A 12875-nucleotide genomic window follows, 5' to 3' on the forward strand; every position below is an offset into this window, starting at 1 on the left:
ATGGACATTTCTGTTGCTTCCACCTTTGGCTATTGTGAATTACACTGCTATGAACATGGGTGTGCTAATATCTCTTTAAGACCCTGCTTTCAATTCTTTTGGGTATATACCCAGAAGTGAAATTGCTGTATCATACAGTAATTGTTTACTCTTTCTGATGCCGCCATCCTGTTTTCCACAGTGGGTGCACCATTTTCCATTCCCAACAGTGCACAAAGCTTCTAATTTCTCCACATCCTCTCCAACACCTGTCATTTTCTGTTTTTTATTTTTATAATAAATCCTTATGGGTGTGAGGTGGTAGCTCATCGTAGTTTTGATTTGTATTTTCCTAATGATTAGTGATGTTGAACATCTTTCTCGTGTGCTTATTGGTCGTTTTTCTTTAGAGAAATGACTAGTTCTCTGCCTATTTTTTAATGATTATTTTCTTACTGTGGATTTATAGACCCCTTTATCAGAGATATGATTTGCAAGTATTTTCTCCCATTCCATGGGTTGTCTTTTCACTGTTGGTTGTATTGTTTTATGCAGTTTTAAATTTTGATGTGGTCCCATTTATGTATATTTTCTTTTGGTGCCTGTACTTTTGATGTCACATTCAGGAAATCATTGCCAAATCCAAAGTGAGTCTGTCCTTTCCCGTAGAATGGTCTTGAAACCCTTCCATAGATTTATGTGTCTGCCTTTATGTAAATGGGTTAAACAACTGAGAAATGTACTACAATGTCTTTATCTTTGATCATCCACTTAATCAAATAAATTAGTGTTTCCCTGCTTTCCAGTACCTTTTCTCCCTACTCCTGTCACGTCCTCACATCAGTAGTCAGCTTCAAAACTATAATGACTATTTCAGTAGAAGACAAATTTCTAGTTCTAAACTTTATAAACATCAACATACTTCTTCCATTGGCCCTGGTACCAATGTTTGTGCATTTACTGAACCGGCTTTCTGGGTTTCAGAAAACAAGAGTCAGATTTCAATAATGGTTATTGAAATACTCTTCTGAATAGGTCAAAACTTAATTTTTTAACTTTTATTTTTCACAGAACCACATGGGCTTGGGCTTAATTTTTAAGATTCCAATAAAATATTTTGGTTGAAAATGTGATTTCATATTTGTCATCTTAAGCAGTATTTGTCATTTACACTCTATTATCTTCTTCATTTAGGGGCCACTGCATTTTGTGTTGCTCCGAATGCAGTATTTCCATTTGAACTGTATAATGAAGAATACTTAGAGCAAAGGGATCTCTATCTAACTCAGTGCCAACAACAGCTGGAACAATTTATTGCCACATATGGACCTGGGACAACTATTTTCTCTAGTGATGAATAAACAATTTGAGGAATTTTTGTTCATTCCTACTTAAGCAGTGGAGAAAAAGTGTGAGTATTTTGAGAGTGACTTTGAAGTAATGCTTTGATAATACTTTGTACAGGAATATATTACAATACTATTTTTAAAAATATAAAATATAGTCCCCTCAAAACTAATTGCTAATGTGATAAATACTAATCCAAACCTCTAAAACCAACAGAATTTTAAAACTTAGAACAATGTGGACAATTTAATAGTGATAAAGTTGTCAAGAATACTATAAAGAAAAACTGGTTAGCCCAGAATACCAGTGGTGAACAGATAAAAATATAAAGAATGTTGCAATTTAAGCAGTGTGTAAAATGTCAACCTTTATGTAGTTCACTCTACTGTCACAAGATGGCAATAACTCTTTACCTACAAATTAAAACATTTTTCTTCACTAGTGAACTTGCTAAACTCATGACTAAATATTTTATATAACCCCAAGTTTCAAATGTAAGGCGTTTTCATGCTTTATTACTGGCATGTCCATTACATACTACTGTTTTAGAAGCCCTAAATATGGAATTAGGAAAAGCCTTGGAAGTTTTCATGTATATGCCAGGTTAAATGAAAAAATACTTTACACGGAATCAAGGAGCCAATAACTTATAAAGTGGCTCTCTAACCCTAACTGGTTACAAGAAAGGTTCCAAAAGGCAAAGAAACCAACTTGCAAATCTAGTCCTCATTTTTGGAGGGAAGATATCTGCTGTGAAGATAGGGGCATCATAAGAAAACAAATCTACCTTGTAAAATTTATAAATCCTTTTTAGTTCAGTTTCCATAACTTTAATAAAAGATCAGTTCTATTCACAGAAAAGCAAAATGTCATTACCAAATTGTCACTTTATCAACCAAGATGCTACCATGCATCAATTCTTTCAAAATTGGTCCCTTAACAGAGATGCTTAACTATACAGCTGGACCTCTCATTCTCCACAGGACCCAGAGGAAGTTGTTCAGTATTATTGAATACCTACTAGTAGCAGGGAGAAAACAGTATTGGTTTTCAGAAGCCAAAGGTAGTATTTTTGTTGAGACGGGGTCTTGCTCTGTCACCCAGGCTGGAGTGCAGTGGCATGATCTTGGCTCACTGCAACCTCCACCTCCCAGGTTCGAGAGATTCTCCTGCCTCAGTCTCCCAAGTAGCTGGGATTACAGGTGCACTCCACCATGACCGGCTAATTTTTGTATTTTTAGTAGAGACAGGGTTTCACCATGTTGGCCAGGCTGGTCTCGAACTCCTGACCTCAGGTGATCTGCCTGCCTTGGCCTCCCAAAGTGCTGGGATTACAGGTATGAGCCAACGCACCTGGTGACAAAGGTGGTCTTCAGCAAAATATTTACATATTACAGTTCTAGAATGTTAAGACGTTTATTTTGTGCTTCTCAAATACTACATTTCAAACATGTCTGGCTCTCTATGGGGTGAAGGCAAAACACATTCCTATTTTATAAAACTAGGATCCTTTTACAATTGGAAAGTTTAAAAACAGTTTTTTTTTTTATTTTTTTTTGAGACAGGGGCTCTCACCCAGTTTGGAGGGCAGTGGCGCCATCTCAGCTCCCTGCAGCCTTGACCTTGCAAGCAATTCTCCCACCTTAGCCCTCCGAGTAGCTGGGACTACAGGGACATGCTACCACCCTGGGCTAACTTTTGTGTTTTTTTGTAGAGATGGGATTTCGCCATGTTTCTCAGGCTGGTCTCAAGTTATCCTCCCATCTCAGTACCTCAGCTTCCCAAAGTGTTGGGATTACAGGAGTGAGCCACATGCATGGCACAAAGATGGCTTTTATTTACTTACCTATATTTATATATACATATTTATATGTAGCTGTCACCCAAACTGTAGTGTACTGATGCAATCATAACTCACTGCCACCTTAATCTCTCCAGCTCAAAAAACCCAACCTGTCTCAAAGATAGTTACTTCGCCACAAAAAAATTTAAATGTTTAAGTTTCTCATTACAAAGGCTGCATTTACTAGTCTTTTATTTCAGTGCCTAAAGAGTAGAAGTGTACATTCAGAAACAAACAATTATGGGAGGTAATTCATTAATATTAAATATGATGCCAATGGTATTTTAAAGGTTATTGGAGAATTAGAAGGGGGTAGGGTGCGGGATGAAAAATTAATGGGTGAAATGTACACCATTCAGGTAATGGCTGCACAAAAAGCTCAGACTCCAAACTACTTCATATACCTATGCAACAGAACTGCACTTGTACCCCCCAAGTCTATACTGAGGGAAGTGACTAAGATGTTGCTATACAGGTTTTATACTATTTATTATATAAAAACTATAACCTTGGTGAAAGGAATTTATAAGCTAGTACTCAACAGGAGAAAAGATTTAGCTCTAAGCCTTCCCCCAGATATAAATTCAGCTTTAGAATTCTTGCCAATTTAGTCCTAGACAGATTGGCCTGCCCAGTCATTTCTCTTAACATAGCATATTGCTTAGTTATTACATGTACTAGTATTAGGATGACTTTTTTGTTCACAAAGATGAAAGCAAACTGAATAAAAAAGGTGAAACCTTTATCTGTAAGGGGGAATTTGATTGCTATTTGGCATTAAAGAGCTTTAAGATTCCAACCATCTGGTACAACAGCAAACTCTGAAGGGGGAGCCAGACAGGGAACCTAGAGGTACATGTCTCCCCAGCTGTTGGCCTCAATGAGAATCACCACCCATAAATAATCTAATTATTCACAAGATTATATAATCTTTCGAATATGTTCAAAACAGGTCTGACTAGTGACTATGAGAATGGAGCTATTTAGAATTGATTTAAAAGAAAACACTTTATTGTTCAGCAATTAAAACAGTTAGCCAAATATGTATTTTTCTCCATAATTTATTGTGATGTTATCAACATCAAGTAAAATGATCATTTTCATCATTTGCTTCTGTTCGTGTTTTCTTGAACAAGTCTTCAATTTTCCTTCCAAAATGTTGCATGCCACACCTCCAAAAAAGTCAGAAACCAACAGTGAAAATCATTCCATACTCAAAGTTCTCATATAACCTCAATATTCACAAGTCGTTCCTCAAAAACTTAAATGTTGAGAATACCCCACATGCAAAAGCAACTTCAACAAGAATTGGCCCCCACCCTTTGAAGTTTATCAGATACTTTCTGAACTATCAGCAGATAGAGTTGCTTGACAAATCACTTACTTGAGGCAATGAAGCAGAAGTATTTTTAAACATGACAGCAAAGAACATTCATCTACAGCAACCTATATGCTAAAAAGAAAGAATATTCACCCTTAATTAAATTATTGCCTTACATACATGTCAGTAATTAATCAATGTACATTACTGGCATCTCAGTCTTAAAATTATTTCTTCAAAGACACCCTCAGCTGGGTAAACGGCAAAAAGTAATTTAAGTCATCACTGTGCCAGCTATTAAACCTATCTGTCAAGAATACATCACATAACTAACATTAATTAAATTTAGGTACCTCAATACATGATGTGTGATCCTAGTAGTTTTTTCACAGCCTTCTACAAGTTTTTGGAAAACATTTGTCATGATGACCTTCATACACTTTCACCGCAAAGGCTTTCTTGCACCTGGAAATTAAATATTACATTTCGAATTCCCATTTTTATTTGCATTTTGTTTGGCATCTTATATGTAGGAATGGTCCAAGAAGAGAATCTCATTCCTTTAGGAACTGTACTTGCAATCTACCTTTCAGACTCCCAACCTACTTTTTAATAAAAAAGTACTATTATTCTAGTACCTGTTTCTGCTTTTTTGATAGTCAATACTGACAAACCCAAACCTCTGTAACTGAGTATGTTTGTCTGATTACCACCTAATAATTCCACAAATTAGCTTATTCCAAACTGGAAACAGGAGCCATTAGCACTGGCAGGAAAATGGCAGAAACATTTTATGATATCCTTCACTGTGACAGTTTTGACTTTAAGACACAATGGTCATAGTGAGTACACAGCCATTGCTTTTCTGTCTCACAGCTCGACGAGGATGAGCTATGAGCCAGGTTAGATGTATAAAAACTGGCGTGAAGACCTTCACCTAAAAACATTAAAACAGCAAACCTAGCAGTTTTGGAGCAGGGATACCTACGTTGGCATTTTTACTGGACACATGCCTGCCTGTAAAATTAAGTCCCAAGTTAACAAAACACTGCAAAGAACATGGACTGGGGTAAAAAATCATGTCATACAGCACTGCAGGAGAATACATCATTGAGCCAGGCAGCAATAGGAAATGATTTATTAAGACATACAAGGTTGGACCTTGCAAAACAATCATTTTCATGTGCTGAAATGCTGAAAATATTTCACACAATCAATATTAGGAATATAAATTACTGGTTTTGAGTAATTAAAAAAATTAACTGAAACAAAAATGTTTCATTTTAATATTATGATTCACAGGAACTGCAGACAACATGCATAATTCTGTCTTTACAAAGCCTAAAAAATGGGCCAGACACGGTTTCTCACGCCTGTAATCCTAGCACTTTGTGGGGGCTGGGGTGGGTGGATCACCTGAGGTCAGGAGTTCTAGACAGCAAAACCCCGTCTCCACTAAAAATACAAAAATAAACCGGGCGTGAGGGTGGGTGCCTGTAATCCCAGCTACTCGGGAGGCTGAGGAAGGAGAATCGTGCCACTGCACTCCAGCCTGCACGGACGGGAGCGAGACTCCATCTCAAAAAAGCAACAAAAAAACCCAAAGCTATCCACACCACCCCCTCCCCCACAAAAACCAAAAGACTGATGGGCACAAAATTCCAAATGGTGGGTACCTATGAATAGGAAGCAGGGGAATGTAAACAACAGATACTCTAGTATTGGTAATATCATAGTTCTCAAATGTATCGGTGGATTCTTTTGTATTATGCTTCAGAACTTTCCTAGACTACCAATTTTATCAATTATTTCGTTTGGAAATTTTTAGAAGTCCCAGCACTTACCAGTGAAAACTGAATTCAAGCTACTGAAGCCTCAAAAATAAGAATACCAAAAATATTTCAAGTATAAGCCATGACATTCGTCCTCTTGACAATTAACGATTATTTCGCACGAAGCAATGCATTTCAAATTTGAAGAAAAAAAAAACTACCTATACCAAGTCTCACTGACGAAATTTTAAAATTTGTTTCTATGGCCGGGCGCGGTGGTTCATGCCTGTAATCCCAGCACTTTGGGAGGCTTAGCCGGGTGGATCACGAGGTCAGGAGTTCAAGACCAGCCTGGCCAAGATGGTGAAACCCCGTCTCTACTAGAAATATAAAAATTAGCCGGGCGTGGTGGCAGGCACCTGTAATCCCAGCTACTCGGGAGGCTGAGGCAGAAAACTGCTTGAACCCTGAAGGTGGAGGATTCAGGGAGCCAAGATCCAGCCACTGCACTCCAGCCTGGGCGACAGAACAGACTCTGGCTCAAAAAAAAAAAAAAAAAAAAGTGTCTGAATAGCTAACAGGTTTCTCCAGCCTCCCAGCTGCTGACCGGTTTCTTCTGTATTATGTCCAGAAATACACATCTCTATGTAAATACAAGCATCTCCGTGTGTAGCAGGCATTTAGCCTAAGGGACTTCCATACTTGCACGTGTTGTTCTCCGACCTCCATGTCTTGACTTTAGAGCGTATTACGAAGGAAGGTCCAGGAACAAATACCGACTAGTTCTACGAATGGGTCCAGACTAGTTATGACTCAGTAAACTGCGCTTATTACAATTTCAAAGCCACTCACAAAGTACGGTCCAGTAAGGGTCATCCTGACAACTAACGGATAATCACCTTCCTATTTATAAAATGCTCCCTTTTAAGGAAAACAAGCTGCCTACTAAGAGCCTGAAACCGCCAAGGCCGCACGCACAACTTAGATGGGGACACAAAAGAGATCTGGCCAAGGCCGGGTGGAGCACGAAGCCCCGCGGCGGTCCCTTGCAGGCACCTCCTTAAGTCAGAAGGCCCTTCACCAGTTTCAGAGCAGAGGACAGTGAACCGGTGTTGACGGATAAAGGTCAGCTAAGCCACCCAGGTGGTTACTGACAAAACGCGACTGCGCAGATGGCTTGTGGGGAAAGCTCGTGGGCCTTGGGGGTGCCGGGAGCGTAGCCTTTTGGCCTACGTAGCAGCCGCCCGCTCCGCTGCGCCAGGGAAAGGGACAGGGGCCGCGCTCGGCACCCACATGGCGGAGGAACCCGGCACATAGAGGAGGAGGACCTAAGACCGCGATCACTCTCACCTCGCAGAGCACAGCTACGGGCCCGCAGGCTCCGCCGCCGCCACCACACCAGCATGACAGACGGTTCTTCGCGCTTCTTCCTCCCTCGCCGGTCGCGCGGGAAAGGAAGAGCGACATCGGAGGGCAGCTCTTAGGCATTCCGATGGCCCCGCCTCTTCCGGTACGCGGCCCCGCCCCTCCCCGGGTGAAAAGAGTGGGTAAGTGCCGGGGCTCTGGGAAGGGGGCGGAGGGGAGATGAGACCTGCACCTTAGCCCTCTTCCCTAGTTGCGCGGTGCGGCGACGCTGTGTGCCACACAGCAAGTTTATGTCGGGGCTTTGTGACTTCCCGCAGGGGCTTTCCAGGCTCAGGAGTACCTCTGCTAGAGCTTGTCAATGATTAATGCAGTTTGCAGTGGATGCAAACGAGCAAAAGGCCGGGCGCGGCGGCTCAAGCCTGTAATCCCAGCCCTTTGGGAGGCCTAGGCGGGAGGATCACCCGAGGTCGGGAGTTCGAGACCAGCCTGTCCAACATGGCGAAACCCCCATCTCTACAAAAAAATTGGCCGAGTGTGGTGACGCGTGCCTGTAGTCCCAGCCACCCGGGAGGCTGAGGCACGAGAAATCGCTTGAACCCAGGCAGCGGAGGTTGCAGTGAGCCAGGATTGCGCCACTGCACTCTAGCCTGGGTGAGACTCCGTCTCAAAACAAACAAAAAAAACACATATATATAGCATTCGTAAAGCAGTTACCTACCTTGTTTATGAACATGTTATAATTTGCTATTGATTTCCATGTCTTATTACTCCTGTTTTTCTCAATCATTGTATTATAGAATCCTGGCTGCAAAGCACTGGGTTTAATGCTGGAGGAGAAAGATTTATGATCTTGTTGCCAGAAAGAATACACGTGAAAGCATATGATTAAACAATTGAATTATTTAAATATAGGTCATCTCTCCTTAATTTTTTTGGCTTTTGTTTTGTTTTGTTTTGAGACGGAGTCTCGCTTTGTCACCCAGGCTGGAGTGCAGTGGCACAATATCGGCTCACTACAAGCTCCGCCTCCCGGGTTCATGCCATTCTCCTGCCTCAGCCTCCGGAGTTGTTGGGACTACAGGTGCCCTCCACCACGCCCGGCTAGTTTTGTTGTATTTTTAGTAGAGACGGGGTTTCACCGTGTTAGCCAGGATGGTCTCGATCTCCTGACCTCGTGATCTGCCTGCCTCGGCCTCCCAAAATGCTGGGATTACAGGCGTGAGCCACCGCGCCCGGCCATTTTTTTTGTTTTTTGGTTGGTTGGTTTTTTTTTTTGAGACAGGGTCTCCCTCTATTGCTCAGCCTGGAGTGTAGTAGTGCAGTCATGGCTCACAGCAGCTTCCATCTTCTAGAATCCTCAAGAGATTCTCCCACCTCAGTCTTGAGTAGCTAAGTGCTCACCACCATGCCCTAATTTTTAAAATGTTTTGTAGAGATGCGGGTCTCACTATGTTGGTCTCCAACTCCTGGCCTCAAGCAATCCTCTCGCCTTGGCTTCTCAAAGTTCTGGGATTACAGGCATGAGCCACAGCGCCTGGCCAATCTCTCCTTTAGAAACTGGAAATCTAAGAAACGAATACAAAATCCAGTACACAATTTCAATTTGCCTCAAGTCACATAGAGTATGAATATCTAAGCCTAGTAAGCCTAGCAAAACAAATTGTGATTGTACCTCCTTTAACAAAGGATTGCAAAGTACTTTACAGGAGCTTAAAAATCTTTGCTTGGGCCTCCAAGTGGAAGTTGTTTCTCCTGTTAAGTAGTGACATGGACCTCAACCTGCTTCATGGACCTCCTGGGTTCAAGCTATTCTCCTGCCTCAGCCTCCAGAGTAGCTGGGATTATAGGTGCCTCCTGCCACACCCAGCTAATTTTTGTATTTTTAGTAGAGATGGGGTTTTATCATGTTGGCCAGGGTGGTCTTGAACTCCTGACCTCAAGTGATTCACCCGCCCCAGCCTCCCAAAGTGCCGAGTTACAGGCGTGAGTCACTGCACCCAGCTATGTCTTCATATAACAACATTCAAAGGTGGGAAGGAGGGACATTTCACATGTTTCTCTTTTAACTAGGTTGGAAAATCTTCCCGAGAACGCCCACAGTTGACTTGTCTTCTGGTCTCACTGGCCTTGATTGGGTTACAAGTCCAGGCATTATCAGCTTATAACATGGGAAAGTGGACTCTGACAGAAAGGGAAGGGAGATGCCTGTTCCGTAGGCTGCTAATAGTGTCTGCACACAGGGGAACCTTAACTTTAAAGTGTGAGGGTATTGCTGTGAATCCATGAGCTCACCTCTCATTACTATTCAAAGTGAGAGAAGATTACAAGGATATGATGAAAGATACAGGAATTCTGACAAAGAATGGATACAGATTTTCAGTTCCACTTCTGTTACAAAAGCAAAAATAGCTTTTCTTTAGCATAGCTTTATTGACATACAAAAACTGCACACATTGAAAATGAAAAATTGGATAAGTTTTGACATATGTGAAATCATCACCTGTGAAATCATCACCACATTCAAGATAATCAGCATACTCATCATCCCTAAACATTTCTTCATTCCCTAATCCAAAAGTCACCCTCACATCACTCTCCTCAACTGCACCAGGGAACCACTGACTTGTTTTCTGTCATTATAGATCAATTTGCTTTTTCTATAATTTGTTTAAATGAAATCATTCAGAATATACTTTATTTACAGTGTTATTGAGGTATTATTGACATACAAAAAAACTGCACATATTTAATGCATACAATTTGATGGGCCAGGATGCACTGTGTTTTGGTCTGGTTGCTTTCACTCAGCATAATTATTTTGAGATTCATCCATGCAGTTGTGTGTTACAACAGTTAATTCCTTTTTATTGCTCAATGGTATTCCCTTATCTGAGTATACCACAATTTTTTTTTTCTGTTTTTTGTTTGCTTGCTTGTTGGTTTGTTTGTCTTTTGAGACAGAGTCTTGCTCTGTTGCCCAAGCTGGAATGCAGTGGTAGGATCTTGGCTCACTGCAACCTCTGCCTCCTGGGTTTAAGCAATTCTCCTGCCTCAGCCTCCCGAGTAGCTGGGACTACAGGCGCCTGCCACCAAGCCTGGCTAATTTTTGTGTTTTTAGTAGACATGGCGTTTCACCATGTTGGCTAGGCTGAGCTCAAACTCCTTGCCTCAAGTGATCCGCCTACCTTGGCCTCTGGAAGTGCTAGGATTACAGGTGTAAGCCACTGCACCAGGCTCCTGTCTTCTTCCTCTTCCTCTTCTTCCTTTCCTCCTCCTCCTCTTCCTCCTCCTCTTGTTCTTCCTCCCTCTCTTCTTCCTCCTCCTCTTGTTCTTCCTCCCTCTCTATCGAAGACCTCCTTGACTTCCTCTCTTCTTTGAGTTCATTTCTCGAATTTCCTCTTCCTATGCAAAACTTTTTTTTCCTATAGTTTCTTGTTGGAAAAATGCAGTTTAATGTTCACTACTTTATGTTTTGCTCTTAGTAAAGAGATTTTTGGAATTTAGAACTCCCTTTTCCCTTTTGAGTCTGTCATCTCCAAAAGGGCTTAAGAAAGTTAATCTAGAGACTCAGAGTTGCCTAGAAGCCTTGATTACTAGTGTCCATCATTTCCCATTGTACTTTTAAAATATTCACTTGTGTGTATGGTCAATTGATTTTTGGCATGGGTGCCAATACCATCTATGTGGAAAGGACAAACTTTCCAACAAATGGTGCTGGGAAAACTGGATATCCAATGCAAAAAAATAAAATAAAATAAGTTGGACCTTTATCTGATATTATATTAAAAAATTAACTCAAAATGAATCAAAGACCTAAATTTAGGAGTTAAAACTATAAAATTCTAGAAGAAAACATAGGGGACAATCTTCATGACACTGGATCTGGCAGTGATTTTTTGGCTATAACACCAAAAGCACAGGCAACAAAAGGAAAAATAAATTGTACTTCATCAAATTAAAAAATTTTGTGCATCAAGGGATACAGACAAGAGAGTGGCCAGGCTAGTCTCCAACTCCTGGCCTCAAGCGATCCTCTTGCCTTGGCTTCCCAAAGTGCTGGGATTACAGGCATCAGCCACAGCTCCTGGCCAATCTCTCCTTTAAAAACTGGAAATCTAAGAAACAAATACAAAATCCAGTATGAAATTTCAATTTGCCTTAAATAACATAGGGTATGAATATCTAAGCCTAGCAAAACAAATTGTAATTTTTAGTTTTTATATATTCCAAATATTTTCTCCTAATCTGTAGATGGTTTGTATTTAATAACACTGAACCATACACTTAAAATTGGTTAAGATAGTAAATTTTGTTACATGTATTTTACTACAATAAACAATGTTTTTCTTTTCTTTTTTTTTGAGATGGAGTCTCACTCTGTCGCCCAGGCTGGTGTGATCTGAGCTCACTGCAAGCTCCACCTCCTGCATTCAAGCGATTCTCCTGCCTCAGCCTCCCAAGTAGCTGGCTTTACAGGTGCCTGCCACCAATGCATGGCTAATTTTTGTAATTTTAGTAAAGACAGGATTTCACCATGTTGGCCAGGCTGGTCTCAAACTCCTGACCTCAAGTGATCCACCCACCTCAGCCTCCCAAAGTGCTGGAATTACAGGCGTGAGCCACCACATCTGGCCTACAATTAATAATTTTTTAAAAGACATTTTAAAAAGGAAAGAAATCCACCTATCTTCACATGGCCTATCTCATTTTCTGCTTCTCCTTTCTGGTGATGCTACAGTCACCATGGCCTACTCTTAGTTCTTGGAATATGTCAGATAATTTTCACATCCCAAGGCCTTTACTGTTGCCTGGAATTCTCTTGTCCCAGATTTTTTAGTAGCTGACTTATTTTCTTTTTTTGATCTCAGTTTTAATGTCAACTTCTCAGAGAGGCCACATTTCCCCCACCTGTCTAAAGTGGGCCAACTCCAACATATCTCCCTTTTTATTTCCTTCATTAACACTTAGCATAGGCTGGGCGTAGTGGCTCATGCCTGTAATCGCAGCACTCTGGGAGGCCAAGGCGGGTGGATCACCTGAGGTCGGGAGTTCGAGACCATCCTGACCAACATGGAGAAACCTTGTCTCTACTAAAAATACAAAAATTTAGCCGGGTGTGGTGGTGCATGTCTGTAATTCCAGCTACTCAGGAGGCTGAGGCAGGAGAATTGCTTGAACCACTGCACTCCAGCCTGGGCAACAAGAGTGAAACTCCGTCTCAAAAAAAACCCAAAAAACCACTTAGCAT

General features: G+C 41.2%; 1 protein-coding gene, 1 long non-coding RNA gene and 1 other non-coding gene across 3 annotated transcripts in view; 1 reads left to right on the forward strand and 2 right to left on the reverse strand.

Annotated features, from left to right (window-relative positions):
- MCMDC2 (minichromosome maintenance domain containing 2) overlaps positions 1 to 1374 on the forward strand; it is a 52225-nt gene extending 50851 nt beyond the window's left edge. Inside the window, exon 15 of the mRNA XM_003902828.5 lies at positions 1174 to 1374. Within this exon, the coding sequence (XP_003902877.1) occupies positions 1174 to 1340 (167 nt within the window). The 3' untranslated portion in view covers positions 1341 to 1374. The remainder of the gene's footprint in view (positions 1 to 1173) is intronic.
- A 2838-nt stretch (positions 1375 to 4212) lies between these two features.
- LOC103886865 lies at positions 4213 to 7769 on the reverse strand. The gene is made up of 4 exons (XR_002523839.2): positions 7613 to 7769; positions 4844 to 4955; positions 4554 to 4622; positions 4213 to 4341 (listed from the first exon to the last, which is right to left on the reverse strand). It is a non-coding gene; the product is annotated as an uncharacterized LOC103886865 (long non-coding RNA).
- LOC116268747 lies at positions 4697 to 4785 on the reverse strand. Its single transcript, XR_004175914.1, has one exon. It is a non-coding gene; the product is annotated as a small nucleolar RNA SNORD87 (small nucleolar RNA).
- Positions 7770 to 12875: the final 5106 nt, after the last annotated feature.

Source organism: Papio anubis, chromosome 8 (genome assembly GCF_008728515.1).
Source record: "Papio anubis isolate 15944 chromosome 8, Panubis1.0, whole genome shotgun sequence".
Lineage (NCBI taxonomy): Eukaryota > Metazoa > Chordata > Mammalia > Primates > Cercopithecidae > Papio > Papio anubis.